The following is an 11655-nucleotide window of genomic DNA, read 5'->3' as shown; positions in this document are numbered from 1 at the left end:
TAGAGAGCTGGGTTACTGCCAAGATGTGTGCTACTACTGCATCATGAAGGTTGTCATGCCATGCTGATTATTGTTGCCAATAGACATCATCAGAGTTGGGTAGAACTGTTGGTCACTTGCTTCTTTTTGAGGCTTTCAGGACACCTTTTTTTTGGGGGGGGGCAATCAGTTCATATGTTTATTGAGTGCCTGTTATGTGCTAAATATTGTTCAGGGTACTTGGGACACATCAGAGAATAAAACAAGGAGCCCTGCCCTCGTGGAGCGCACAGTCTATCTTGTGTGGCCACTTCATCTGTGTACTGCTTCTGACCCTGGGCAAGTCACTGCGCCTTTCTGCCCAGTGGTGTAAAAGGAGGCTGGGCTCAGTAGATGCTAGGCCGGGTGTACTGCAGATGCGGACCAGGACACCACCCGAACCCACCACCCAGACAGCAGAGAGGGCTGGAGGCGCATCTTTAATAATCAAGTACAGTGATGAGAAGGGAGATGTAGGGAGCAGCTACATTAGCTGCTGCTGCTGCTTGGTGGCGTCCTTGTTGGCCAGGTCCTTGGCCTTCTCTGTAGCTGCCAGTGCCGTCTCCTTTGCTTTTTCTTTGGCCTCTTTGGCTGTCTCAACGAGTGTTCTGGAAGGAGCCTCCCCTTGTAGCTTGGCCAAGATGTACTCAAAGCCCTTCATCGTCTTGGTCACATTGCTTTTGAACCGGGCAAGGCCAAATTCCTGGACAGCTCGAGAGACACCAAATAAGCTGGAGGAGACCCAGGCTTCCCGACGGATTTCGGTCCAGCCGCTGTTGTCAGAGTTCACACAGTAAACACAAACACATCGTTCCTCCACCACCATCAGCCGGGCGTGGTTGATGTTCCAGGTGAAGGTGGTCATGGTCTGGTTCTGTGGGTCCACAATAGAGTCCTCCAGGATGTACACCGAGTGAGCAACGTTGGCAGGAAAACGTCGCTCTGCCCAACGTGGCATCCTGTTGGTCTTGGTCAGGAGTCTCCGAGACAGAAGCTTCTGGTCAGGGGTCACCTCCCGGTGTACTATGTCTTCCGTTAAGACATGTTTGCTATAGGGATTCGGGTACCATTGCCAGAAGGCAGCGAACACTTGGTCCCAGGAACTTCGGAGCACGCTCTGGCCCAGGAAATACTTCACCATCGTCCCGACCCGGATGGGCTCAGCACCCATGCAGCATCAGGGTGAAGAGCCCGGGGGTGGGAGGCACGTGGCTCGGCGCATGCCCGCCCGCCAGGCTCGCAGCTCAGTCACCACCGCGCCGCGCCGCGCCCAAGTCCCTACGGCCGCCATGAGGGACTATAAGCTCAGGACACCTTCTTGTACCATGAAAGCTATTTTTGAAAACATATACATGAAAATAGCATTAAGCATACTAAGCAGGACGTACGTACATACATATACATACATACATATATGTACACATACATATTTAACCAAAATATACATATTTATATGTATCAATAATTTTTAAAAGAGGCCATGAATTTAAAAAATAGAAAGGGGGTACATAGGAGGGCTTGGAGTGGAGAAAGGGAAGTGAGAAATGGTATATTATAATCTCAAAAGAAATTATTTAAATAATAACTACATAAACTGAATGGCATACGTTGTGTTCTGGATCCAGTTGATCAGTGCTCGGGTCACTGGGGTTGTTCTTATGAGTTCTGCTGAGCTCCCTTGTGTATCCCACATTTGCTGAGTCTTTTCCAGGCTAGAGAAGGCTGGCATGATTAAGGAGCCTTGACTAGCACAGTTCTGCATTATTGACTTCTTGACACTGATAGAGGACTTTCTATAGAGAAGTACAAGGACAGGAAATAGAAATGTGAAGAGGGTTAGATTGGCAGATTATTCTGTCAGCGAAAGCAAATTACATGTATGAGCTCCCAGTCACAGTTGGGAACCTCAGCAGAATCACATGACAAATATGGCTATGGTAACATTGAAGATTTGGGAGCTTAGAACAATTTGTCATCAACAGTGGCACACTGCCATTCTAAACCACACAAGTGAGGCTGGAAAATCAAGACATTTACCTGGACATGTTGACAGGATTCTTACTTTTCTTCCATCTTCTCTTCCTCTTCCCTTCTTTGTCAGTGAGCTGACAGTCACCTTTCCCTGTGTAGTGCTGTGGAAGTTTGTCATCAGTGTCCCTAGATCTCTTTGCCAGTCTGCCTTTCTTGCCAAGTGGACATTTTTACATCCTGATCATGAAATCCTGTAAGAATCTTACTTCCTGGATGAATTCCTTGCTCTTCCAATGTCCTCTTTTGCCCTTCTCTGGGAGTTTCCTTGATTACTCCCCTGAATCTAGAAGTCTATAGCCATTTCCATTATTTTCCATTTAATGGTGATCAATAGTAAGTAGAAGAAATATGAAAGAAGAAAATTAATAGTATTTTTTCAGATGTTAAAATAAATGATCACAATTGTAATTTTTTTGGATAAAATGTGGTAAGCAAGAAATAAGATTTTATAAAAGATGAAAGTACATATGACTTATAGCAGAAGACAAATCAATCAGTAGAAATTCCTGGAAGCCTAATGTGGACAGGGTTCCTTTATGTAGTGGTTATTAACCGAAATCAGCAGAAGTGGAGAGCAATGGACAGCGGGAGTGTCCAGAATTATACAGCTTAGGAAAGATATGAACAGCAACAACAAAAACTTGAAGACCCAACTTGTAGCCAGAATGAGTGAGCGATATTTATGACATTTGGAGACAATTTTTGAAGAGTCCTGGAAAATTTTTAGAGAATTAGTCTTTGATGTATTTGAAGTGTTTCTTATAAAACCAAAGTTCTATATCAAATCTTAAGTAATATAGCTTCAATATTGCCTGTTCCCATTATTTTAGAATTTCTCCAGACAGAAATTTGGTTGGTAAAGTCAAGAAAGATTTTGGCACCCAAACAGAACACAATAAAATATACCTAAATGTAATTTATAAAACAATTAAAATACCTTCTTAGTTTCAGATTTTAAGAGTGTTATAATTATTTGTAATCCTAGCTATTTTCAATGGAATATATTTGTATTGGAAGTCTATATTTTGTTAAACAGTGTAAACATAAAGCAATAATAACAAACCTCAACAAAACAGTAATTGGAGCCGGGCGATGGTGGCGTACGCCTTTAATCCCAGCACTCGGGAGGCAGAGGCAGGTGGATCTCTGTGAGTTCGAGACCAGCCTGGTCTACAGAGCTAGTTCCAGGACAGGCTCCAAAGCCACAGAGAAACCCTGTCTCGAAAAGCCAAAAAAAAAAAAAAAAAAAAAAAAAAAACAGTAATTGGGTGACCCAATTTCTGCGATTGGCTCTTACACCAATTTAACATACAAACTTGTATGTCACTTAGTGTCTCTAGGCTCATTTTACATATCTGAAAAGCTGTGGAACAATCATTTATTTTTACGTTCAAATATACTTTATTTTATTAGCTCTTTGAGAGTTTCATAAAATTTATTTTGATCACATTCACACCCCACTCCCTTTCTGCCTCCTTTCCATATCTATTCAAAATTGTGTCCTTAAAATCATCCTTTGAGACAAATTTTTGCTGCCCAAATATTTTTGGATGGTGTGTCCTTTTACTTGAGCATGGTCGGCTTATCAGGGGCTACAATTTCAGAGAAAATAATCTCTTTTTTTTCTCAGCAACTAATCGCTTTTAGCTCTGTGGCTGTAGCTGGGATTATGTGCCCAACATCTTCTTCTTCATTGAGAAACAATTAAAAATGCTTCATATTCTTAACCATTATATATTATTACTGTTGCTCTATATTCATTGGAACTTAAGGTAAGATTCTATTACTGAAAACACTACATTCTTGAGTCATAAAACATGGAGAAATCAAGCTGGTACTGACCTTGAACCTTCATCCCTACTGGCTAACTTTCATAGTACTGCATACCATCATGCAAGCTACTGAGGAGAAAAATAATTATCAATCATATCCAGATGTGAACCCTCTGAGCTATAATAGTGACTAGCTTGCAAATGCCACTGGGAAATGGGGGCATGAACACCATGGAAGTAAACATTCACTTTCTGATTGGATATATATCCAATGTTACACATGGTAAAACCCAAACCTGGCATCATTATTAGACTAAGACCCTGTGGCTAGGGGGTCAAAGGCCCTAGGGAAGATCCTCCTACTTTGACGGTGCTGAATGGACATAGTACTAAACTTACTTCTGATGACTTATTATTCCCATAGACCAATGCATCTCTCTTCCCTCATTTGAGAGATTTTATTTGCAGCAGATAAAGACTAGCACCGACTGGCTAAGGTGCAGGGAATGTGGAATTTTAAACCCTACAGAGTAAAGAGATAATACAACTCCACTCTCAAGGCTCAGCAATTACTGTAGAAGGGGGGCAGAAAGAACATAAGGGTCTGAGGCGATAAATGCATACAAGGAAGCTTTACCTTCTGAACAATCAGGACAACTGTACACACAAATTCACAGTGGTTACAATACATGTTAAAAAAAACCTGTGCAAGAGCCAGGCCAAATAACATGAGGCAAGAGGAATTGAGCACACAGTCCACACCCACCCTTGGAGCTATTGCTAAGTATCACCTGCTGGCAGAGGGGAAGAGAGTTTTCTCTAAGAGTGCAGCTTTTCATAATTTGACCACTCTCTAGTAAGAGAACACACATCCATGAATATTTAGGCAACACAAATTGGCCTTGAACGATTTAAGAAAAAAAAAATGTGACATAAAACTGCGGGGGGGGGTTGGGGAGGAAAGTGAATTAGGAGTTGGGTATGTGTGAAAATAAATAAATACATTGTATGAAACTTATAAAGAACTAACAACATCAACACCACCACCACCACCACCAACCACACCTCAGTAAAAGTCTGTGAAACCATCTGATGCCTGATGGCCTTGGGTTCCACATTCTGCCTCTCAAAGTAGAGTTTGGTCTTATTTGCCTTTCCCTGTGTTCTGGTTACCCAGTCCCCTCCCACCCTTGATTTGCACTCTGCTCTTGAACCTCAGTTATGACTGGGGTTTGGCTGAACCTTGATTTCTTCCCCCTGCTCGCTCTTTTTGCGGTAGCCCTCGTCTCCGTTCCAGCGAGTCCTCTCAGGGAACAATGTGGTGACGCTGCCATATGAAATCACAGGAGCACGGATATTTTTAGTTTTATAGTGCTTTCCTGTTCGTCTTCTGTTCAGTTAGACCATAAATGGGCACACAGGGCCAGTGTGATCATCTGGAGACCATGACATAAATACTGTAGGGCTAGCTTTGGGCTTTCCCAGAATGTCCTCAAACTATTACTTAGGTCTTTATAAAAAAAAAACAAGCACAGTCGGCTAGCTACAGATTCGAGGTCAGACGCTTACAAGAGTGCTGTAAATTGTGTTGTAGATTGACATCGGGAGACTATTTTAGATGCTCAGGATGCCTTTTCTCCAACATCTTTTCTGGAATGGAGATTTGTGTGACAACTAATTTTCTTGTCTCACAGCCTAATTCTCTGACTTGTGGATCATAGCCCCAATCTTTAGATACACAGGTAGCACTCATCCTTCATCAAGGAAATTTCTTTTTCCAGAAGGTGGTGACCATTACAGAAACCCATAACTGGTCACAATGCAGAGAACAATTGACCATAGTGTGTCCAATCTTAGTTGATATAAAAAATATGACTCATACACTTTAGCCTCAGGAAACATTTAGAGGAGACAGAAAGATTATAAGAGCCAGAGGGCCATGTCTGCTTCCAGATAGTATTCTCTGTTTACCACAGGGAAAGTGTCCCCGTGAAATCTCAGCACTGTTGCCTGAGCAAGACTGCACAGTTGACATGCCATTGTGAATGGGAGTATAACTAGCGTAAGTCTCAGCTTCACTGCTAGGTGAAAAGCTACAAGCAATTAATTAAGGGTAGGGCCTCAGATAGGATACATCCCATATCAAGTGAACAGCCCTAAATACATATGAATATAAGCAACACCATAAGTAGACTCAGCAGCTTTTATATATATAAATATTTGTTTTTTTTAAGAAGTGTTTCTCCATATCATACTGGCTTCTCCATATCATACTGGCTGTTCTGGAACTGGCTCTGTAGGCCAAGTTGGTCTCTAACTCGAGATCTGCCTGCTTCTACCTCAGTAGTGCTAGGATGAAAGGTGTGTGTCACCAGTGTCTGAAGTATTTACATATTAATGTATGTATATATGTAAAATAATAATTAAGAAAGGAGAGATCATGAAAATATTGATTGGTTCTTTCCCAACATGTTACCCTCACTTACTTTAGTATTCTAGTTGGAATCACCTGTGGGTTCCTTCCCACCTTCCCTTCTTCCTGTGTTTGGTGTTTCTGTTGCATTATCTCCATTCAAAGAAAATCTTTCATGGATGACTCAAGACTTTGAAAGACTACAGTATATCATGAAGAAGTCTGATGAGATGCTATTGCTTGTGCTGTCTGCTGTAGGGAATGTGTGTTTCCCTACAAATGTACATTTGTACAAATTGTACAAATGACAATTGGTTAATGGGAGAGGAAACTTCAGGGTGGGGCAACCAGGGTTGCTACTATTGACCTGTCTGTTCTGTTTGTCCACAATGACTGTTCCCTCCATCTCTGCTACCATGTGGAGGTGAAGATTCTGTATCTATTTTCAAAGTTCCTAGCCACTGCTTGCATCTTTGTGTGTTTTTTTTTTGCTATATTTATTCTTCCCTTGAGACATTTATTTATGAGAATGAGTCTGTATCTTCACATTTTTGTGCTATATCTTTGTGATTTTGAGGTAGAGGTAAAGGGTGGAAAAGTGATCTTCCAGGTGAAGTCATAGATCATCCTGACCAGAAGTCCATACTATTCTCATTGATAACTCCGCATTAAGTGTGTAGTGGGTCAGCACGAATCCATACATGAGATATAATCTCAATTGAGAAAGATTTAAAAAAAATCATACGAAGCATGCTCAGTGGTAGGAATAATGAAGAGATTCTTTATGGATTTAGATTTCACACTGGAATTGGACCAGTGGTTCTCAGCAGAGCTACAGTGCCCCCCAGGGGGTGTTTTTAAAATTGACCATAGTTATTTTCGTTATTCTAGAAGAGATGCTAGTATTTAACTGATAGAGATGAAAAGCCTGGTTCATTTCCTACAATGTTCAGGGCCACCTCACAAGGCAGGTTGCAGAATGACTTCTCAGACGTACCAAATGACTTTCTGACTTTCAGACAGAAGCTTATCTATGTCAAACAACTATCTTAAATAATCTAAATGAAGACAACGTTCCATATATTAATGCTAAGTATTTTTCACAAGGTGTTATTATTAAACAAGATTTCTAGGAATTCAATCACCATATTAATTCAGTGGCAACTACACATTTTTGTTTTGAACTTTACCAAGAATTATTCGCTATTCCAAAAATAGTCATTTCACAGACAACAACAACGTCTATGGTATATAAATCATTGAAGTCATAAATCCTAACTATTTTGTCATCTGTAACTTTCTTTTTTTTTTTTTTTAGTTTGGGATATGACCTTTATTGAGCTTATCCACCAGAGTGGAAATAATGTCTGTACAAAACCAAATGTTTGTTACTATAATTTCTGCATCACAATTCATCTGTAACTTTCATAAGCAAAAAAGAATATAGATTGTTTTGAAACGACTGAAAAGCTAATGTTATCTGGCGAAACAACATGAATCAGAAGGACCTTATTAGTAACCTGTTTATTACAAGAGTTTCATTTAACAGTTATTTTATATATTTTGACTTCTGTGTGTGGCATAGTGACACATGTTGAATATATCAAAGCTCCTAATCTTTGTGTTCATGTTATATCCAGAGGGTAGAACACCAATGACCATGGTGCTCTTCAGTCTTTTGTATAGAACTTCCTTTAAAAAATTAGGAGTATGTTTTTCAAATGACTTTTAATGTTGGCTATCCCTCCTTTACTATTCTCTTCTATCTACTTCCTCTCTCCAGAACACTGTATTCTATTTCCCTTTCATTGTGAGATCTTCCTTACTTGTAGTGGCATTTCAATTATATTTTAATAAATAAAGATTGCCTGAAGATCTGAGAGTAAAACAGTTCCATTGGTCAACCTTACAGACCAGGTTATGGTAGCATACACCTTTAATCCCAGTAGCCACACTAGTTGCCATAGAAACTGTGTAGTGCATGCCTTTCCCTAGAGAGGAATATAAGATGGGGGAGGACAGCTCTCAGGCGCAGTATCCTTCTGAGATGCCTGCCTCCAGGATTGCCATTTCAGACTGAGGTCAAGGTAAGAGCCAGTGGCTGGCTGTTTTGTTTTTCAGATCCCCCGAGTTTTCATTTAACAGTTCTTCACTTACTAAGTGCCTAACCAGTGGTTATTCTGATTGTATCATACATAACGAAAGATTAAGAGCTAACACCCACATATAAGAAAAGCTATACAATATTTGTTCTTTAGGCTCTAGTTTCCTCATTCAGTGTGATTCTTTTCCTAGCTCCATCAATTTGCCTGAAAATTTCATTTTTCTTAACATTCCAATAATCCATTATGTAAATGTACCACATTTTTCTTATTAATTCATCAATTGATGGACATCTAGGTGGTTTGCAATTTCATGCAATTACAAATTGATCAGTAGTGAACAGTCTTTGTTATCATTTAGTTTTGGGCTCGCTTACAGTTTTAGAGAGTCCATAATTATCATGGCAGAAAGCAGACAGAGATGGCACTGGCACTGTAGCTAAGAGCCTTACACTGGGATCTGTAGACAGGAGAGAGAGAGAGAGAGAGAGAGAGAGAGAGAGAGAGAGAGAGAGAGAGAGAGAGAGAGAGAGAGAGAGAGAGAGAGAGGATCTGGCATAGGCTTTTGAAACCTCAAAGCCTACCCTACTCCAAGGAAGCTGAATCTCCTAATCTTTTCCACTAACTGGGACCAGACATTCAAACATATGAAACTTTGGGGCCATTTTCACACAAAACACCACAGTGAGTACCTCCAAAGGAGGATTTAGAGCCCTTTGGGTATCTGCCCAAGAGGGATATACCTGGATTTTTGTGTAGCTCTATTCTCTATTCCCAGTTCCTTGAGAAATGCCCAGACTGATTTCTCTAGGAGCTGTTCCAGTTCCCACTCAAATTAGCAATGAGATGTCTTCCTTGTATCCTTGCCAGCATTTGCTGCCATTCATTTTATTGATCTTGGTCATTCTGACTAGAGGTAAGAGAAAAATCTCAAATTCTTATTTCCATCGTGGTAAAGGATACTGGGCATTTCTTTAAGTGTTCCTCTGACATTTGTGTTTCATCTTTTGTAAACTATTTCATTATGAGTTATGCACTCCACTTTTAAATTAGAAATCTACTCCTGAAGAAAGTTCCATATATATGAAAAGAATCTAAACAGAGTCATCAAATTATACAGGAGACAATGCCCCAACTGGACACCACTGAAACCATGTATAAACCCCAGTACCATGAATACGTTACATCTTATTAACTCATTGGCAAAGGGTTTCCATGAAACGTCTCAAAGTAAGTGGTTATTCTGTAAAATTTGATGGAAAGGCCCTGTTGCTGATCACAACCCTTACTTACATAATCAAGTTTGGAAAAGTAAAGCTGGTGCCTATCTAGATGCTTTACCACTACTGACTAGAGTTCATGGAGGCAGAAGGTATTCTGTCAGCTATTGGGGGGCAGTAATCATTAACATCACCCATATACGAACTCTGATCTATAACAGAGATCTGCCTGAAAGATATACTGGTGTGATATTGGCACGAAAGTTATGGAAGTAACTCTGTCAGGGTTCTCTAGAGTGATAGCTTATATAACGAATCGCTCTATGTATAGAAAGAAAGACAATTTATTAGAATGATTGACAGACTGTGGTCCAGCCAATCCAACAATGGTTGGTTATGAAAAGAAAGTCCAAGAATCCAGGAGTTTCTCAGTTGATGAGGCTAGACGTTCCAATTGGTATTCAGTATATGCTGGAATCCCAAACTAGTAGGCAGTAATGTCAGTGAAGGAATAGACTGGTTAGCAAGGTGAGAACAGGCCAGCCAAAAGGAAGAGATTCTTTCTTTCATGTAATTATCTAGGCTTCCACCAGAAGATGTGGCTCAGATGAGGTCTGGATAAAAGATTAGGGAATAAAGGTGTGTCTTTCTAACTCAATGATCCAGATTAGAAGTAGATCTTTCCACTTCACATTAGGCATAAACCCAACATAGGTGTGCTCTCCATTTTTGGGTTCTGGTTAATTCTAGATGTAATCAAATGAACAAGCAAGAATAGCCACCACAAGTCCACTCCTTGTCAACTTGACAACCATCGTATCTCCTTATGTCATAACTAATTTCCAAATGAAAATAATAATCAGGTTATAATGACACTTAAACATAATATAGCTATCCCAAATACAATTGCAAATGTATTATGTATTTAACCAGATCATAATTATAATTTGCATGATATAACTATGCCTTGTACAACTGCAAGTACATTATAAATTTAAAGAAGGTGGCAATATTCCCTGAGGGACTTTCTTTTAGTATCTGAAACTCAAATATGGTGACCGTTGATATGCTACGTCACATAATAAAAAAACTGAGGAAAAAACTCTCAAATTTAAACAAAATATAACAGAAATTCTCAATTCAATTATATTACTCTTTTCTGCAACTGGTCATGTGGCCTTAGCTGCTATTAATAACTACTTTCCCCTACGGCCCATTCTGTATTTTCTCGACCTGCAGCAAGCAACTCAGCATGTCTTGGCTCTTTCCTTGGAAGAGTGACCCCTACCATCATTCCTGACCTGCCAGGGCCATTTGTCATCCTGCCTGGATTAGGCAATTTTAGTTTCCCATTGACTTTAATTACAGGCCATGATAACACCAGGAGATGATCTAAGGGTCTCCTGCACTCCATACATAACCTTTTAACCTCCGTCACAGAGAAGCAATCCATTCCCTCCACGGTAATCTGGATCAATCATCCCTCCTCACACCATTATTCCTTTCTTAACCTGTTGTCTTAAGGGCATCAGAAGCCCAAAGGGGTCAGAGAGAAGTTTGAGCTTCCAGTTTAATAGTGTTTGTTGTGGCTCCTGGCGGGAGTGTCAGACATTGTGGGCTGGTACACAGACAGGGTGAGTTTGATCCTGTGGGAAGCCACAAGCAAATCCCTTTCCAGTTGTTAGCAGGGGGGGGGGGGGGGACAGGCTTTTTCCAACACCTGTCCAATGGGTCCTTCCGGGTGGTATGTGTGGTGGGTGGCTCCAGTGACGGACAGCGGGGTTTTGTTCAGGGTAGCATAAAATATTTGGCACATTGAGTGTGAATAGATTTAACTGTGCTTGTTTGGCTCTTTTTGGAGTGTTTGGTATGCTTTTTCAATGACGTCTGGGCCCCGAGGATTGTAAGGGATGCCAGTGTGGTGTGCAAACTAAATCGGTGGCTCTTAAAGGCATGTCCGTTATCAATTTTCATCTGGAAAGGCTTCCCCATAACGACGAAGGTGAAGAGCATGTAGTTGATGAGCTCCTTGGGGTTTTCATTACTTGCTGTGGTAGTCCCGGTGAAATGGGGGTAGGGGTCAGTACTGATGAGTGTAA

General features: G+C 40.6%; 1 protein-coding gene across 1 annotated transcript; it reads right to left on the bottom strand.

The window, feature by feature from the left end:
• Nucleotides 1-487: 487 nt before the first annotated feature.
• LOC126504859 (PRELI domain-containing protein 1, mitochondrial-like) lies at nucleotides 488-1241 on the bottom strand. Its single transcript, XM_050147413.1, has one exon. The coding sequence runs from the start codon at nucleotides 1187-1189 to the stop codon at nucleotides 503-505; it is 687 nt and encodes a 228-aa protein (XP_050003370.1). The 5' UTR covers nucleotides 1190-1241; the 3' UTR covers nucleotides 488-502.
• Nucleotides 1242-11655: the final 10414 nt, after the last annotated feature.

The sequence above is a fragment of the Alexandromys fortis genome, unplaced genomic scaffold, assembly GCF_014885135.2.
Source record: "Alexandromys fortis isolate MF-2015 unplaced genomic scaffold, M_Fortis_MF-2015_v1.1 scaffold_53, whole genome shotgun sequence".
Lineage (NCBI taxonomy): Eukaryota > Metazoa > Chordata > Mammalia > Rodentia > Cricetidae > Alexandromys > Alexandromys fortis.
Note: the sequence above shows the minus strand (reverse complement) of the source record. Positions and strands in the feature narration are given on the sequence as shown.